General features: G+C 36.3%; 1 protein-coding gene across 1 annotated transcript in view; it reads right to left on the reverse strand.

Annotated features, from left to right (window-relative positions):
• Positions 1-5,704: 5,704 nt before the first annotated feature.
• Positions 5,705-19,925, reverse strand: part of LOC134677998 (serine/threonine-protein kinase BRSK2) — an 83,319-nt gene continuing 69,098 nt past the window's right edge. Inside the window, exons 22-26 of the mRNA XM_063536439.1 lie at positions 15,105-15,236; positions 14,172-14,293; positions 10,354-10,413; positions 7,057-7,144; positions 5,705-6,524 (exon numbers count right to left, since the gene is read on the reverse strand). Coding sequence (XP_063392509.1) covers positions 6,391-6,524; positions 7,057-7,144; positions 10,354-10,413; positions 14,172-14,293; positions 15,105-15,236 — 536 coding nt within the window. The 3' untranslated portion in view covers positions 5,705-6,390. The remainder of the gene's footprint in view (positions 6,525-7,056; positions 7,145-10,353; positions 10,414-14,171; positions 14,294-15,104; positions 15,237-19,925) is intronic.

Below are 19,925 nucleotides of genomic sequence, written 5' to 3' on the forward strand. Positions count from 1 at the left end.
GGCCGCCCTAAACTAAAAATATTTTTTTTAGTAATAAGGTTTCAATAACTAGCCACCTCATACTAAAATGAATTCTATTTATAGGCGAATAGAATTCATTTTTAGTTTAGAACAACCAGTTACTGGCGAATTACCGTACTGCAATTTTAAACCTAAAATAAACCATTTTGAGTTGTGTTGTGAAGAGCTTAGTTCTTAATAATATTTTATTATTTAACAATAGTTGTACCCAATTACAGATCTAGTGCATAATTATTTTTCTTCGTATTTTCACGGAAACGTCCGAACGTGTATTGCTATTTCAGTCAATCTCGGTACAAAAGGTTGACTGAAGTAGCGTGACAAAAACGAACATTTTCGAGAAAATACAATACAATGGAAAACAATTATGCACTACATCTGTAATTGGGGAACCATTAAATTAGTTATGTATGATAGATGCAATTATTTTTTATGTTGTAATTTTTTTGTTGTTCAAAGTTGGTAAAGTTATGTACTTATTATTTACTCTGTAACGTGTTTCATTTACAGACAAATTAATTTGAATAAATTTGTAAATCAGTGTAACCTTGTCAACTGCTAAAGCTTATTACATATAAACTTATAAATAACGAGATCATTATTATTAAACTAGCACCTGAAAGTAAATTACGAACTAAATGTAATTATTAATTAATATAATTATAATAAATGTACCAATATCAACGAGTATAGTAACTTTACATTCAATACTGCAATGTTCCATCAACGATGTAGTTAAGAAACTATTGATTAGTTAGAAACTTTGCCCATACTGTTTTATACAAATACTCTTTATTGCACACCTCAATTCAATAAAAGTAAACAGATTTAAAAGCAACAAAATAAGAACACTACTTTAACAAATAATCAAATAACATAAACACACTTTATTTATTTGTTTTCGAATAAGTGAATATGCTTTATTGTATATTTTCGATTTTTAAATAAAATGGGCAAAGTTATATCAAACGGGCAAAGTTACATAACATTTTTAAAATAACGTAATAGGCGCAATTTTTGACAGAACACTGCTTCATGAAAATTATATAAATTAGTGACTAGATGTATTTTATGTTTTCTATATTTGTGATGCTTAGGTGATTTTCTGTATATGATAAAAATACGTGATTCTGTATTTTATATGGATGAGGTCTACAATAAAATTAGATTTCGCGTAGGTACTTAATACAGATACATTTAACGCTCTGTGCTATTTCATAATACAGTAATATTTAACTATATGGTTCATACAACTTTAAATTATGTTTTAACAAATAAAACAAAACAAAATAAATGAAAATATAAATTAAAGATAACCCTCTCATTTGTTGATTATATTTTCGATATTCAGAATTATGTATATCTATGTATGTCGGTGCTATTATAGTCGCGATCAGAAAAAAATGGAGTGGCCAGATTGCTCAAAAATATCTACACTTTAACTTCTTAATAATAGAAGTTTTGCTCAGATACTTGTGAACACCTTGGCCGCTCCTATATATCTGCGACTGTACTTAGTTTACTTACTAGTAGATATTTCTGTCATTTACAATCATGACCACAAATGAAAGGGTCTCTAAGTCAGATTAAATTGACATATTTGTTACATGTGGCAAGTTTCGCCCCTGCATCGCACAGTAATAGTATATTACCGGACATATAAGCATTTATACATATATTTAATGTGGACACCGGTTTCGACTAAGTTATGTGCACACTATATAATTTATTTATACATAGGAGGCAGAAATCGGAATGGTAACATGTAATATTGGACAGTAATTTTTTTTTAAATAATGTAATGATTTGATTATACATTATGACGATCTGTCTGATCTGTCGGTCTAGCATAAGTTGCGTTCTCACGCGCGAGTCCGTATTTGAAGTCGCGCTAGATGTATGGAGCCGCGCGCGTGAACGCAACTTATGCTAGACCGACAGAAGTAGAAAATACATGAATATATACGTGCATGATATACCATTGACCGATTTCTGCCGAATCTCTAAGCAATGCCTATGGTTAATATGGCAGTAGGTAGGACAAGACAGATGACCGAAGGCGGCCGCACAAAATATGTATTGCTCGTAAGTTTGAATAATGCTGGGAAAAGCATGAAAGTTCATTGCATAGATACATATACACCGTGTTTTTATTGAATTCCGTTAACTTCGGGGTATGGTTAAGTACGTTTTAGATAACTAAGGGCCACTTGCACCATCCCACTAACCCGGGGTTAACCGGTTAAACCGTTAGCCCAGTGTCAAATTGTACTGGTAATAATGGTAACTCCATGTTTAACCGGTTAACCCGGGTTAGTGGGATGGTGCAAATGGCCCTAAATGGCATAGTTAATTTAAATGAAAAAATAAAATTTTCATTTTTTTTTTCCCAAAAAATTAAGTTTAAAAAGTAATTAAATGTAGCATATAGCGTTGTTGTAACACAGGCATTACATTTAACTCAACCAAACAATTAAAATCTATGACATATCAATGTCATTTCGAACATTGATCGACTGAGATTGTACTTAAGTTTAGTAGCAAATGTATGAACTCATTCTAAACACCAATCAATATGTAAACCGGCCCTAAGGCAAGTGTACACGCACACGCACTATAGGAAAAAAATAAATTATTGATTATCTCCGAAATGGAGTTAATTAGAATATCGGTGTTTTTGAGAAAATTACTTGATATAAGCTCAGGAATGCACCCTTGAAATTAACGGAAATCAAAAAAAACACGGTGTATACGTTTATGTCATGACAATTGACAAGGAATGTCACCAAACATCGTCATCTATGCTTGTACATAATTTTTATTCAAGTGGTTTGTGGGCAAAGTTATAAGTCACGTTTTTCTTATAACTTTGCCCACAAACATAATAATCCCAATTGACTGTCGGTCAAAAATCTTGTCCGAAAATTTAATAGGGTTTCTTTAAACACATTCTTTGCAAAAATACAGCGTTAAGTTTACATCTCCAGGCCTTAACTTAATTTTAATTATAATTCAGTACATGGATAGCATTTAAACATACAATGGGCGGTTTCAATAATGTTACACGTTGGGAATATATCTTAATTTAAAGATCAGCCCATTTTGTTTTTTTATTAACTTACTTGGGTCATCATTTAGAATAGAATAGAATAGAATGTTTTTATTCGTGACAAAACTTAATAGATAAAACAACAGGTAATACTACCACGGTCACGAAATAATTTAATTAATTATGGATAAAATTATTTACAATCTCATAAAACAGAATTATTTAATTACACAAACGGGTCTACCGCGATATAATTTCATTGTTTTTACCTTAAATTCCGACGTTTCAGCTGAGTCGCACCAGCTGTGGTCATGGAAAGACTGACGTCCCAGCAAATATCAAATCAATGAAATTATATCGCGGTAGACCCGTTTGTGTAATTGAATATGTGTACAAAACGCGAGAGTTTAAAGTCTCATAAAACATAGAGACCTACAGATAGGAAATTGAAATTTTTCTCGGAATCGTCCGTATTCATCAGTGTTTGTGCGCTACTTCAATCAACGTAAGTACTTTTTGTACCGAGACTGTCTGAAATAGCAAGACACGTTCGAAGTTTCCGTGAAAATACGGTGGTAAATAATTATGTAATACGTAATATAATAACTGAACTAATATTTTAAAGTCCAATGATAAAGCTACATCATGATGAGGAATTAAAGGCAAAAACATTATTAAAATCAAACCAGCTCTTCCTAGATTCAATCTTATAACTAAGGTACACCCCCAACGCATATAACTTTCAACGTACATCAATTAAGCTTACTAGATACAGCTATTATATATAGTATATATAAAAAAATTCGCTAATTCCCATTGGGCGTTAAAACTCGAATTTTGGCTTCAAAATACCTTTAAAAAACCGACTCCGGGTTCAAAAGCACTCCTATATTTCAAGATTTATGGTATTTCCTTTTCCAATTGATATTTCCGTTTTAAATTTTTTTATACCACGTCGGTGGCATACAAGCATACGGCCCGTCGGATGGTAAGCCGTCACCGTAGCCTATGGACGCCTGCCTGTTATATGATGTATGATAAATCGAAAGAAAAGGCCTTTATTTATAAGTTTTTAACCCTTTGACCGCTAAGGTTCACGATGACGCGCCGCGTACCGAGAGGCGTAGCGTTCAAAGGGTTAAATAAGGTGTTGGTTCTTGAAAAAGGAAATAATACTATTAATAATTAATTTAAAATAAATCCAAGAATATCTTAATTCATCATCGTTCAGCAGATTCGCTAATAAATATATACAATACAGAGTCGGTTAAAGATTGGAAGTCCGCCGAATTTTCTCGAAAATCGTGTTTGTAAGGAAGCGTCTGTGAGATTTTAAAAATCCTATAACCGTTATTGGCGTAGCTATGAGTTTACATTACTTTTCTACAACTTTGATCATCTTCAACTTTGCCCACCTATAACTTTGCCCACTTTGTTTAATATCAAAGCTATGGCTTACCTATATTTTGTTCGATTGCCCCAATCTATCACAAAATTGACAGAATATAAGAATGTTTGCGACTTCAGGGTGTTACATGCGCGTTGCCGACTCTTGTTAACTCATTAAGATTAAGAAAGCCTCAGCACCAACCAAGTAGTTTTAAGGATTTTATTGTATGTTCCCAAAGAGCCTGTTGATACCATTAATTTGTACAGATCATTTATAGGTATACCTACACAGTGGACAATAAGAACTGTCATATTCATATATTACGTCATAGTTACGCCGATATCAACTGTAAATAGCCAATTCATAAAAGTCCATCAGTTTTCATTTTTGTGCACTCCTAAGCCAACTAAAAATTACCTAATACTTAATACTTTTTAGTTTTTGGCGTAGAAAACGAATTTGACTAGATGCCAATATCTCTGGTGTAAATACCATACTTGTTTTTCAATTATTCCTAATTTTTCAACTTTGCCCACCTAAAATGTCACGTGATTTCCGCTCTTATTAATGTCTAAGTAAAAACGTCATTTGTCAGCAATCAAAACTCTTTGAGTAACAAATACTTAGACTGGGACTGATTTAGTTAAATTATGTTTTATCCCTTTTTTATAAATACATAAGTCAAAATGACAGATAAGGACAAAAGATTATTAGCTACTTGAGGTTTGTGATGCGTTTATGAATAAGGGGAGGCTTAATTGTATTGAGTAGGTTTAAATATCAAATGCGTACTCGTACGAGCCAATTTAGTATATTAAAATGTTTGGCAATTCACACCAAAGATATTTATTAGCGATTTAAAACTGTACAAAAACTGTTACCTCAACAACACGCGTATTATTTTTTTATTTATTAGTATTAAATAACTAGAATGATTTTTGCTGTAAGTGTTACTACTTGTCTTTTGATTTATTCAATTCTAACTAAAAAAAAAACATACTAAAGATTTAATACAACCAAACGTATTTGAAATATTTTGCGATATTTAAACATTTCAACGTGACGCCTCAGAATATATTTGTTACATACAATGTTGACAAATTTTGTCTACTTTGTCGCTAAAACATTGAAAAACACAGTTTGAATTTAAAATTAATCAATATATTTTATCTCGGACACAAATCTAACATTAAAGCAAAATTTATTACAACTTTGCCAACAAGCTATTGAAATTGCGCCGAAATTATTTGCCCACCGAGACGTCACGTTAATTTGCCGATATGAATATCAATTTACTAAAACTTTGCCAGCATACTATCGCAACTTTGCAAAGCGTGATTATACCGAGACTTCACGTATCACGTACTTTACCAATATTTCGCTCAAGTGAATAACGAAAGCATTCTACGGACATGTCCCGTACAAACGTATTTTTCATCTATTACCATTATTTTTTCTGTATTAATCGAAGACGCATTTTAAGTTCCTCAGTGAAAGAAAAAACTCGCAACTAAAATTTGTGTCTGTACGGGGCTCTGGTAGACTGCTTCCAAATACAACTTTTCCCACACGATATAAAATAACTTTGCCCAAGTAAGAGGGCACGTGTGCCGCATTTACATATGCAACAACGCCAATACGAATAGCAAACGCGAATATGTTCGAATAGCAAATAGTGGACTCAGGAAAGGATCTCTCGCTATTATACATGTAACTTCCAAGGTATTTGTAGTGTCTGTCTGACGCGAACCGCGGCAAAATTACAACTTTGCCCGGTCAAGTATTTGTAACTTGCGCCTGACGCGAAGCCCGACAAATTTATATGACCCATGACTACAACTTTGCCCACGCGTTACCTCAACTTATCTGACATAGCATCACTTTGCCCAGGCAAGACATAAATTCCAAGGTTAAGTTTATAGTATGTGTCTCACGCGACGCGCGGTAAGTCTCGGTCGCCGCGGCGTTCTCGTAAGCTGTTGTTGCGTCGCAGGTCGTCTTTGAGGGACGAACGCGAGTCTAGGGAGTCTCGGTGCTCGGAGGACGAGCGTTTTGTGTGGGTGCCTGGAAATTAAACATAAACACTTAAGGCCTTAAATTGTTTATACGACAACGGTTTCACTCACTTGAATTTTTAGTCGCTATTGGCGACATGTTTCGGGCCCGTCGGGAGTCCTTCCTCAGGCTCGAGTGCTCGCGGCGACTGGACCCCCGACGGGCCCAAAACTTGTCGCCAATAGCGACTAAAAATTCAAGTGAGTGAAACCGTTGTCGCATAAACAATTTAAAATATGTCTCACGAAAGTTTAATATCGATTACTTATGGCGTTATTCATAAAACGACTTAATTTTGCCTACCTTCTATTTTTCCCACTGACTACATTTCCTCCCTACAACTTTGCCCATTGACAACATTCCTCCCCTGCGTATAACTTTACTTCCCTCTAACTTTGCCCACCCATAACTTTGCTCACTAATAACGCTAATAATTCGCTACAACTTTGCCCTGTCAACACTTTCCCTTTAACTTTGCCCACCTTTAACTTTGCGCATCCACAACTTTGCCCACATGTTAAATATCATAACTATATCTTACCGGGCAGTTCTCTGGGACAGCTCATGATCTCGTGGTCGAGGGAGGCGGACGCCGGCTCGCGGTCGACGCGCCGCCGCCGCACACTTTGCTGCAATCGGACGACTGTCATCATGCATATTGATAGCGTTACAGAGATGCAGCGTATGGGTATCACGCGGTGTGCGAGCGAGACAGTGCTATAGACTTGCAGCGCTGTCTCACTCGCACACCGGAAAAAGATTATCAATCAAGCGTTTTCTTAAGGCCCTTTTCTGTATTGACATTCATAATTTTAAATATTTTGTATTTTTGTTAGTGTCCGACCGAAACATGTTTTTTTGCCGAAACCGAAACCGAAACCGAATGTTCGGCTTTGGCTCTAGTTTCGGCCGAAACCGAAACCGAAACCGAAACTTTTGTAGACTTGTTAGAATCGTTGAAAAAATGTCATAAAACCGCTTTTACACACATATTATGGGGCTGTCAACACCCAATGTCCTTGAAATTTATGTTACTTAAGCAGTTTTTTAAGAAAATTACTAGAGTTAGACCAAGATAATTCTGCAACGATTTTGATAACACACGCAATGCAAGTGTTATTTTAAACGTCAAAACTTCTATGAAATAAGACGTACAAATAACATTTCCACTAGTTGCACTGCGTATGCTATCAAAATCATTGCAGAATTTTCTTGGTGTAACTCTATTCATTCACAAGTCAAGCTAACATGTAGATACAGGGTCAACCAAAAACGCAAGCGCAGCGAGCGCGAAATTTTTTGTTAATAATATCGCAAGGCCGGGTACCGATCTTCACCTGGGCCTAAAAGTCCGAAGTGCCCCAGTGAGGCGAACTTTCATGCGAAGTCAAAGCCGTGCTTCAGGCTTCAAAATAAATAGTTGAGCACAGACTCCAACCAATGTCCATTGTATTAAAAAGCGAGACCGCAGGCTGAGCATGGCGCAGCGAGGCCAAAGGCTAAGCTGAAGTAGAGGACATGTGGAACACAAACCAATGGTAAATTGAGGTAAAAAGTGAGGCTAAGGTTGAGCATTCGTATGAAAAACTGTACTGGGGGCACTTTTAAGGGTTTTTTCTTCGTTTTAATCAATAGTCAGCAGGCTGTCTGACCTCGCAAAATATTAACTATTGAAAAAATCAACTTTGCAGCACTAGTTGAGCGTAATCTTTAGCCTCGCTTAAAATTTGTCATTAGAGGTAGATAGGAAAATGACTGTATAAGTGATTGAATAAGAGCGAAAAAGACATCGTTCGACTCGGGCCGAGCGGATACTCGGCCAACGGCTACGTGCGACAGTGCTATCTCATTCACTCCGATACAATTAGACAGTGTGCGCGTTATAGGTATTGACAGCCTCTTAAGACTGAGTCGACCGTCCAGTGGCCCCCTTACTAGTGGAATTGTGTTTTATAATAAACCAATTAAATTATGTACCTATACCATTTATTATAGGTACATAATTTGAATTATTCCCCAACTTTTGGTCTTTGTCCGAAGTACCATTTCGTAAGTTTCGGCCCAGCCGAAAGGTTCGGCCGTATTTTGGCCGAAACCGAAACTACGGCCGAAACATGATTTTTTGGCCGAAACTGGCCGAAACCGAAACCGAACCTTCGGTCGGACACTAATTTTTGTATTATCATATTAACTTATCAATATTTTAATATGTAGGCCTTTTTTATATTTTCTTTATTTAGAAACAAACAGTCTTTCAGACTTATAGACCTACAGTTTCCTTAATTATAATATATAAACCATGTAAGTTATATTATAAGTAGTACTAAACTAAATGGAATTTCAAAGTTGTCAATATGATATATATAATATTTTAAAAACGGGTCACTCACGTAAAAAATAATATATTTAATATGTGTCTCACGGAAGTTTTGTTATTAAAATTGTTAATATGATAATACAAAAATATTCGTACATCCTAACAAAAAACGTAAAAGGTTAAAATGTAATAACAAAAAGTGCATTTAGAGTTAACTATCCAATTAAAGCCATACCCCCTTATTCATAAAACATTACGGGCCTAATTTAGTTAAATTATCTTTTATCCCTTTCTTACAAATACATAAGTCAAAATGACAGATAAAGACAAAAGATTATTAGCCAATTGAGGCTTGTAGCGCGTTTATGAATAAGGGGGTTACAAGGGGGGGGGGGACACTTTAAGGTCAGTCGTTTGAATCTACAAAACTTTTAATTAAAAAGATCTTAATTTTGAAATTTTTCATAATACATCCTGCATGCTCTTTTACTGAAACCGTTGCTCGGGTAATTTAAAAATAATTGGTAAATCTATAACAGGGCGACCCCTCTCTTTTTATAAGAAGAGCCAATCGCAGTAGAAATATGGGGCATTATCTATGAAAAGGGACCTTATTGTCGATGGCGCTTACGCCGCACAGCGTCGCGCGGCATTGTATTTATATCGGAGCATCGTTAATAAAGGCGTACGCGCCATCGACGATAAGGTCCCTTTTGATAGATAACGTCACATATAAACCTACCGTAAAACACTATAACATTGCACTTGCAACATAACTTTGCCCACCGCGTCACAGTTCAGTACAAGCGAAATAATTTCAAAGTAGTTACAGATACTTTCTTCAGAAAGTGGACCTTCAAAGTAGCTACAGATACTTTCTTTACTTTCTTCAGAATTTCTTCAGAAAGTGTAACTTCAAAGTAGTTACAGATACTTCCTTCACTTTCTTCAGAAAGTGGACCTTCAAAGTAGCTACAGATACTTTCTTTACTTTCTTCAGAAAGTGTAACTTCAAAGTAGCTACAGATACTTTCTTCACTTTCTTCAGAAAGTGAAACTTCAAAGTAGCTACAGATACTTTCTTTACTTTCTTCAGAAAGTGTAACTTCAAAGTAGCTACAGATACTTTCTTCAGAAAGTGAAACTTCAAAGTAGCTACAGATACTTTCTTCACTTTCTTCAGAAAGTGAAACTTCAAAGTAGCTACAGATACTTTCTTCACTTTCTTCAGAAAGTGAAACTTCAAAGTAGCTACAGATACTTTCTTCACTTTCTTCAGAAAGTGAAACTTCAAAGTAGCTACAGATACTTTCTTCAGAAAGTGAAACTTCAAAGTAGCTACAGATACTTTCTTCACTTTCATCACTTTCATCAGAAAGTGTATCTGTAACTACTTTTAAGTAATTTCGCTTGTACTGAACTGTGACGCGGTGGGCAAAGTTATGTTGCAAGGGCAATGTTAAAGTGTTTTACGGTTTATCTTAGTTTTAAATGCAAGTGTATGAAGGAGTAAATACTTACTTTGTAGCCACTCGAGCCGCTAGTTACTGACGAGCTCGAACCCAGAGTGTGGGATCCGTTCTGTAACAACAACATATACACGGTGTAACATGAGGAAACCGAATCATTTTTAACCACGCACTTCTGAGGTCAAAAGAAGGAAAAAATGTAATATGAGTTTAGGTCAACTTCGCCAAAAAAATTTTTACAGTACATATGGTCCTATTTTCCCGCACTAGTGCATAAAAATCATAAAATAACACTTTTCGTGCGATGTCAAAAGTTTAAAGGGCCATATGTACTGTAAAACGTACGGTAATTAGCAACTCGTGTCGATTGAAAACACTCCCTTCGGTCGTGTTTTAATTTATCGCCACTCGTTTCGAATTTCCTCTTTTTCGCACTTGTATCGTAAATAACATTTTTTTTGTTTACTTTTTTCAATTTTTTGAATGTATTTGTACATAAAAAGTAAATGTTATTGGTAAACTTGTCACCTAAAATTGATTTTTACTATTTTTTTTTCGTATAACCTACTTTTTGCAAAGTGTTTCTTGTCACTTTTTGACATCTATCAATAAGGATATTTAGACTACGTCCCATAGCAGCAACATCACCATCAAAAAGGCCTTTTACACTATATAACAATAAAAACTAGTTTTTTTTTTATTAATACTATCTCTGAAATTAGGAGAATCTCAAAAAAGTTAAAAGGACAGTTTTGTCTCTAAATATGATCAGGAATACGCTGTTAAAATTATTCGGTTTCCCCATGTTATACCGTGTTTGTCGCAGACCGTCTATAATGAATGTATGACGGCTGCGTTTGATGGAATGTCATATTGAAATAGTCTATGCTTGAGTGTGTTTAACCGCGATACAGTGACTTTTATTTGAATGGCCCGAACAGCTTCTTTAACGGAATGGTTCCTTGCTGATTCTGAGGACAGCCCGAAATGAGACGACATCCTGAGTGGAACTGTCAGTCAGATTTGAATCGAAAAAGTGTCGCAGTCAACAGCTAGTTCGCTGGCTTAGCCTTGCCTGTCCAACTATGCAAATCTAATACTTAACTAATTATAAGACTTAGCTTTAAGCATTGTATTTACTTGACATGTAAACTTGTGTTTGTATTTTTGTATGTGTTTATATATATGTATATGTATGTTATATATATTAAACTATTTGTTTGTACCTATTGGTACATATTTATATAATTGTATATGACCGAATGTGTAATCTTCCTATTCCTGTAACTTATTTCGTGCACTACCTGTTTTTAAAAGTTTTCTATTCTTTATATCCTGCTACCCCAAGGTTGTCTGGAAGAGATCGCTTACAGCGATAAGACCGCCTGTTGCTACCATTATTTACACTGTAAATCTGTTATTTTATTTTTCTTTGTGGTGCAATAAAGAGTATTTACTTACTTACTTAATTCTATTTTTATCAATAAAGAATTGAATTGAATTGGCAAATTCACCCTGTGCCACAGACAAAACATCCTCCAGACTGAGCATAGTCGCGCTACCCCCTCTGCCACGCATACGGTAATTTTACTCCATGTTCGAGTCGAAAGTTCCGAACCCGAAACCGAAACCGGACTAATCCCAATAAGGCCTAGTTTCCCCTCTGGGTTGGAAGGTCAGATGGCAGTCGCTTTCGTAAAAACTAGTGCCTACGTCGAATCATGGGATTAGTTGTCAAGCGGACCCCATCAGGCTCCTATGTGGCGAAATGCCGGGATAACACGAGGAAGAAGAAGAGTTCGAGTCGAAAGTTGTGTGACGTCCGTGTCTTTGAACGGACCAATCACGGCACGGGACCTCGCTCACGTCCTCGTCCCGCGCACCCCCGCATTTTTGGCATCATAAGGGGTCATCCATTAATTACGTCACACGTTTAGGGGGTGGGAGAGGGTCAAGAAAATGTGACATGTTGTGACATGGGGGAGGGGGGAGTCACAAACATTGTGACGTCATTGTAACTTCATCACTATTCATCAGTAACCGAAAATTAATTTATATTTTTTTATTCGCTGTACATTTAAATAATGAGGTTTTGGAAGTAGGCAATTTTCGTTCCTAATTGGTTTTGTGTTATAAAATTGCTAATATTTCTTTTATAAAAATATTTTTTTTATTAAAAAATAATGGCGAGTTAGTATTGCCGATTTCGTTGATAACAAAATTGCCTAAAATGTGACGTCACACCAGGCGGGGAGGGATCTGCAAAATGTGACCAAGTGTGACAAGGAGGGGGGGAGGGGTAAAAAAACCTAGAAATTCTATCTATCTCTGAAATTAGGAGAATCTCAAAAAAGTTAAAAGGACATTTTTGTCTCTAAATATGATCAGGAATACGCTGTTAAAATTATTCGGTTTCCCCATGTTATACCGTGTTTGTCGCAGACCGTCTATAATGAATGTATGACGGCTGCGTTTGATGGAATGTCATATTGAAATAGTCTATGCTTGAGTGTGTTTGACCGCGATACAGTGACTTTTATTTGAATGACCCGAACAGCTTCTTTAATGGATTGGTTCCTGGCTGATTCTGAGGACAGCCCGAAATGAGATGACATCCTGGGTGGAATCGTCAGTCAGATTTTTTTTTATATAGCCTTTTATATTTCCACAAATTCACATTTTTCATTTCAAATTACTTAAATACAGGGTGATTCATGAGACGTGAGCAGGAATAATCCTGCACACTCAGTAACTGATAATTGATCAATCACCGTCGTATTTAGGAGAAACAACCACACTTTTTCCTATTTTTCAACTTTTTGGTGAGGGCAAATTTAATTTTCTACAATCATGGTCACCCTACAAGACCTAATTAATAAACATAAAACCTGTTTTACGAAGAAAATAAAATGTCAAACCTGAGTGAGATACGAGTTTTCAAAAGTAATCAGACCGTGATGACAGTGATGACATTCAATTTGACACAGAATATCGGTAGTTTAGTACTCTAATGTTAGGGTGACCATCCATGTCGTAATAAATTAATAACTTATTTTTTCAACACGACTAGAAAATTAACGTTAACCTCACTAGTACTGATAGGAAACAGTTGCTTATAATTTACGAAATACGCAGTGTTAGTCCTGCTCACGTCTCCTGAATCACCCTGTATATTTCTTTTCATTTTTTGTGGTCCCTGTTTGGGTAAAGGCCTCCTCCAAGCTTTGGATTTATTTATTTAAACTTTATTGCACCAAAGAATAACTTAATGTACAAAAGGCGAACTTAATGCCATGAGGCATTCTCTACCAGTCAACCTTAAGGCCAAGCAGAAAATATTGTAGGTGGTATTGGGTGGGGGGGGGGGGATTTAAATTGGAATAGGAAAAGTGGAAATCTAATAATTAATTAATTATAAGACTCGGCTTTAAGCATTGTATTTACCTGACATGTAAAATTCTATTTTTATCAATAAAGAATTGAATTGGATTGGCAAATTCACCCTGTGCATAATTGCAGGGAAGAAAAAAAAGTTTCTAGCATAAATTTCATTTTTGGTACAGGCTTTTATCGCTGACTGTACTTTTCTTTCCACATGCAACTAATGCTCATCGAGACAATTCTAAAAACCCCAAACACAATTAGATTTCGTTGTTTTATCACATAGTTCCTATGGCCACCTCCGGTCTCCATCATCAGATCAGCTCGATGACACCATAACATTGCATTGCCACCCGACTTACGTATGTATGCAAAATTTCAGCTCAATCGGAAACCGGGAAGTGGATCAAATTTAACTTGCAAGATTTGATTACAGACAGACAGAAAACGGTCAGGCGAAAGTAAATATGTAATAGCTTGTAAAAATACCTGTTCTAGATTATCTATGGAGTTATGGCTGGTGTTGGTGGGGCTTTTCGTGGTGTCGAAGGCGGTGTCCTCGTGCTCTTGATGATGAGGCGTCTCCGGACTGTCTGGGATCTCGTTGGCCGCTGTAATATGAAAGGGAATTTGGTAATATTTGAATTTGTATAATAATAACCGGCACTGAAACTAAAATAGTTTATTTTACTTGAAGAACACGTTTTTTGATACAATACAGTCCATTATTTACACTATAAAATTACTAAAACTATTACAATTCAAAGTTATGACCAGTGGTAGGGTCGGATACGCGCACACTTATATAACAGGACAAGCCGGCTACCGAACTGAACTCGCGCGCAGCGTCCTTAGGGCTACTTGCACCATTCCACTAACCCGCTAAAAGCTAACCGGGTTAACCGCTTAAAGCTGGAGTTACCATGATTATCAGTACAATTTGACACGGGGCAAAGGGTTTAACCGCTTAACCCCGGGTTAGTGGGATGGTGCAAGTGGCCCTTAGCGACACAACAACATGGCGGCGCACGCGTCCACTATAAGTTGACCCGCGGCTTAGTCTATTAATACGCTAGCCGGGGTCAACTTAAATTCGCTCTATCGGAAAGACGCTCATTTGTATCGTCTCTGTCACACGTTATAAATAAGTTAAGTAATATTTTATAATAAAGGAACCAACTTAATTGGTATATTATGTTATTGAATTTCTGAGTTGAGTATGACAGGTATGTTTCTAAGCGTACAAATTTCAGGGTTCAGATGTCATAAAGGGGTCTTCAAACTTTTTTTTACCTGAGGGCCATATTGCGCCTTAGAAACTTTCGCGCGGGCCACCGTCGGCGTCGAGGGCCCTGAGTCCTGTCATAATGCATTGCATATGTTGCGTAGATGGGATAAGTGTGTCCCTAGTTTAATACTCACGGTGCGAGGGGATGTTCCTCCGGGCGGCGCGGGGCGAGGGCGGGTGCAGGGGCGGCGCGCGGCCCGCGCCCGGCGCGCGGCACACGGCGCCCTGCACCACCTCGCACACGCGCCGGAACCGACGGATGTTACCTGTGGGGAGGCACACACACTTACTATTACCTGTGGGGAGGCACACACACTGACTATTACCTGTGGGGAGACACACACACTGACTATTACCTGTGGGGAGACACACACACTGACTATTACCTGTGGGGAGACACACACACTCACTATTACCTGTGGGGAGACACACACACTGACTATAACCTTTTGAACGCCAAGCGGCGCATCCATTTGCCGTGCCCCTGACGCCACGGGGGTATAATTTAGTTTTCACCACACCAGCTAGGCTTACTTTGCACTTTAAAAACTGATAGCAAAATTGCATTTTATTCACATGTGAGGCAAAGTAATCAAATGCCAATTTTGAGTTGTTTTCTTATGTTTGCTGGTAGAATTGACTTTTAAATGATGATTTTGGATGAAAAATATTTAATAACATTAATTTGGATTTGATTTTGTTTGATATTTCACATTTAATATTTGCTTGGGGTTGGTGTGGTAAAAAATTGTGTGTTTCACTCGGGGGCAAATTTTGTTTAACCCTCGTGCTTTGAAACCCTCGCAACGCTCAAGATTCCATTTATCGAACCACTCGCTACGCTCGTGGTTCAATTTTGAAATCTTTCGCTTGCTCGGCTATCAATATTAGCACGAGCGGTTAAACAACAACTTTTCCCACTTGTAAAACAAATAAATATTTATGAATAAATAATACCAACCTAAAAGTGGGGTGTATTTCAGTAGATTTTCATCAAAAATTCACAGATTTCGTGCTTCACACGACTATCGAGCACATTGGAAATGAATCTACGGAATTCGAAAAAATATTGTCGCTGAGAGACGAGAAAGTCTGGATAAGAAAAAAGTTACAAAATAAAACTACAACGTTGAATGATAATTATTTTATTCTTAGATTAACACAAGTATCCTGGACATAACGCATGTGAACAAACAAATTGCAAAATTTCCACACGCGTATCGAAGTTTGAATAACTGTCGCCGTGGCGCATAAGTATAGGTACATATTTCATTTTTCGATTAATAAGCAGGATATATTAATGTTCAAAGTACAAGAAAATTATTACACGGCAAATCCGTAGTCAACTCGAGAAGTGGTAGCCACATCGCCGTTATCGTCACTCGAGTCTTGATCGGCAGCGGCCCATTTGCTGCAAGATATGAAATTTTCTTGACAGCAGTTTGACGCGACGAGAGATGACCATAACAGCGTTTGTCTATGTTGCACCAAACCTGAGTTCCAATAGGTACTACCAGGGTTCAGCATCAGCTATCTTGGGTAATGCTCTACCATGTGATCATCATGACGAATCGGATGTCCAAAACAGCGCGTGCCTATGTTGCACCAAACATGAGTTCCGCTAGGTACAACCAAGGACCGGAAAACCCCTCTTTACGCTTAATCCTATCAATTCGGTAACCCAATCGTTTCGGTTACCTTATCATTCGGTAACCCTATCATACGGTCACCTGATTGTAATGGTAAGCTTATTGAAACGGTAACCCTAACATTGTTAAGGGTTTTTAACAGGTTTTCATTCAGTTATGGTAACCTTTATTATCCGTTGCTTATTGGTTTGCTACATGTTTAGTACATTATTGTCGAGGCTTAAGTAGCTACTTGCGGATTAAGGATTCGTTTTAAACGGACGACCTATAATTATTACAGGACCGGGAGTATTTATTCTTATTTATTTTGTTTATTTTATTTATTGTATTCATTTAATTTTATTTATTTATTTCATTTAATTCATTTATTTCATTTATTTTATTTATTTCATTTATTTTTTATTTATTTTTTACTTTTTTTTTTACTATATTTATTTTATACATTTTTTACTTTATTTATTATATTTACATTATTTATTTCTTTTGCATTATTTATTTTACGTATTTTATTTATAATATAATAAGATTTATAATAAGAACACACCACACGGGTAGGTATAAAGATGAACAAAGGAACGGCAAAAAAACTTGTTTGTGCTGGAGGCTTCATAGACCGCCCATGCCAACCTCGGTTATTCAATAACAAGTTGAATTTAAGTGTGCGTAAAGATTACAATCGTTTGAACTGGTCAAAAACCTTATAATGAGGTAACTGAATAGACTGGGTTTTTATTTCGGTTAGGGGTCATCCATTAATTACGTCACACGAATTTCTAGGTTTTTTGACCCCTCCCCCCCTCCTTGTCACACTTGGTCACATTTAGCAAGCCCCTCCACCCTATTGTGACGTCACATTTTTTCTACGAAATCGCCAAATCGAATTAAGTAAGTACCTAAGTATTATTAATATTTTATCAAAATATTTTTGACAATATAAATATTAGTAATTTTATAACCCAAAACTGCTTAGGAAAGAAAATAAAACGTTTTAAAAACTTGTTATTTAAATGTACAGCGAATAAAATAATTTAAATAAATTTTCGGTTACCGATGAAGTTAAAGTGACGTCACAAAGTTTGTGTCTCCCCCCTCCCCCATGTCACAATATGTCACATTTTCTTGACCCCCTCCCTCCCCTTAAACGTGTGATGTAATTAATGGATGACCCCTTACCGGTAACAGGGGTTAACCGTATCTGATACGGTTACCGAATCAAAGTGTTACCTTATCAGACGGTTACGTTACCGTTATGGTAGGGGTTTTTACAACCGCTTCTAAAATAACCCTATGAAAAACCCCGGTTAAGGTAACCGGTTCCTGTCCCTGGGTACAACCAGGGTTCAGCATCAGCTCTAACTATCTTGGGTACTACTCTCCCAAGTGCTCATCAAGACGAGTCGGATGACCAAAACAGCGTATGCCTATGTTGCAACAAACCTGAGTTCCTTTAGGTATAGCCAGGGTTCAGCATCAGCTCTATCTTGGGTACTATTCTCCTAACATGCTGAGGTGAGACCATTTCGTGGCACTTTCTCTTTTTTATGTTTCTCTGTATAAGTTTTTATTTTGTGTTTGTGCTCACGAATAAAATTATTTCTATTTCTATCTCTACCTCTAACTCTACCTCTACATCTACCTCTACCTCTACATCTACATCTACCTCTAGGTCTACCCCTACCCTTACCTCTACCTCTACCTCTAACTCTATCTCTATTTCTATTTCCACCACCACAAGAATGCATAGATTGTCGAATAGTGAACACGTTATCTACGCCCGTCTCAAACAGGATAGATACGAGCCCCGATGCATATGTTTTCGTCAGGTGACCCCATTTTTTGAGGTTCTCCCGTTTGTTCAAAAATAATGTTTTTATTTAAAAATTACTAATATTTAATGCTTATACTAATGTAATTTAATTTTATATGGTAATACTCTGCAATAACTAAATCCAAATACAAGAAATACCGTTTGTACTGAAAGAAAAAAAATAATGATATTTTATTATTTTTTTCGACGGGTAGGATTAAAACATATGTGAAAAGGGCTATTACCAGGGAAAGCAATAGGGCTCTGCCAATGTACTGAAAATTTTGTTTCGAGCCCATGCATGCAGCAGTGCTGTAAGAGAGGACAATATGATTTGGACAACGTTTTTGAAAACTCCTTTTTTTTAGCAATAAAAGTCTCATGCAATTTTATTATACGATCAAAATAAACTACATTAAACATTGCTATTATGGTTCCCATTACTGGGTCATTATATGTTCATGTGTAAAAATTATTAAAATAAACAAAATTGTTGCGCGGAACTAGACGAAATCATTTGCATCGGGGCTCGTAGAGTTAGACCAAGAAAAATCTGCAGCGATTTTGATAGCCCACGCAGTGCAAGTGTTATTCTGCCGTCATAATCCCGATAATTCACAACAAACACCGATAACGAACTCTGCGAAACATGAAGTCATAAATGTCATGTGAAAAATGTCGTTCTGACTTTTTGACTATTTTAAGGTTAGGCTACAGGGCAAACCCTTAACCCGATCGTCTTTGTTTTAGGCTCAAATTGTAGCTGACTAAATTCTCCAGAGCCGTTTTTCTCAAATTTTTGATATCATTCTTCGTTTCCAAATTATCGAGCACTAAAATGAAAAATTCGGAAAAAATTGAATTTTATTTTCACTATTTCGACCATAACTTTTTTCGTTTTTGACTTTCTCGAGTAATTATTTTTGAACCTTACAGCTCTCGTGATTATGCGTCTTTTGAGCCTTTTTAGGGTTCCGTAGCCAAATGGCAAAAAACGGAACCCTTATAGATTCGTCATGTCTGTCTGTCTGTCTGTCATTTAGTCATTTAGTCATTTATTCAATATTGCATTGTCATGTACATAATAAGGTGTTACAATTTAAAAGGCCAGTTCATGACACCCTGTAAGGGCACACAATAGTAGATACATGCTTATTTACAGTTTTATACGTTTTAATTTAACGATTTAAGTCTAGAAGGTAATATAATAATTATTTAAACTTATCAATTAATCAATAAAATGTCAGCTAGTCACATAAAATTAATTCAGGATTGTAATGTCAAAAAATATATTGAAATAATAAATAGTTAATTAAATTATTTGGTCAACTTATTTTATAGTATATTTTACGAATGTCTTCATTCTAATATTATAGGTAATAAATAAGTTTTATTAGTGGTACGAATAGGTCAAGTTATAATTTAAAAAATCCTAAATTAATTCAATGTCATACTTAACTAGCGTATTATCTTTGAGAAACGATTCTACTGTGTAATAA

The sequence above is a fragment of the Cydia fagiglandana genome, chromosome 27 (assembly GCF_963556715.1).
Source record: "Cydia fagiglandana chromosome 27, ilCydFagi1.1, whole genome shotgun sequence".
NCBI classification, from domain to species: domain Eukaryota; kingdom Metazoa; phylum Arthropoda; class Insecta; order Lepidoptera; family Tortricidae; genus Cydia; species Cydia fagiglandana.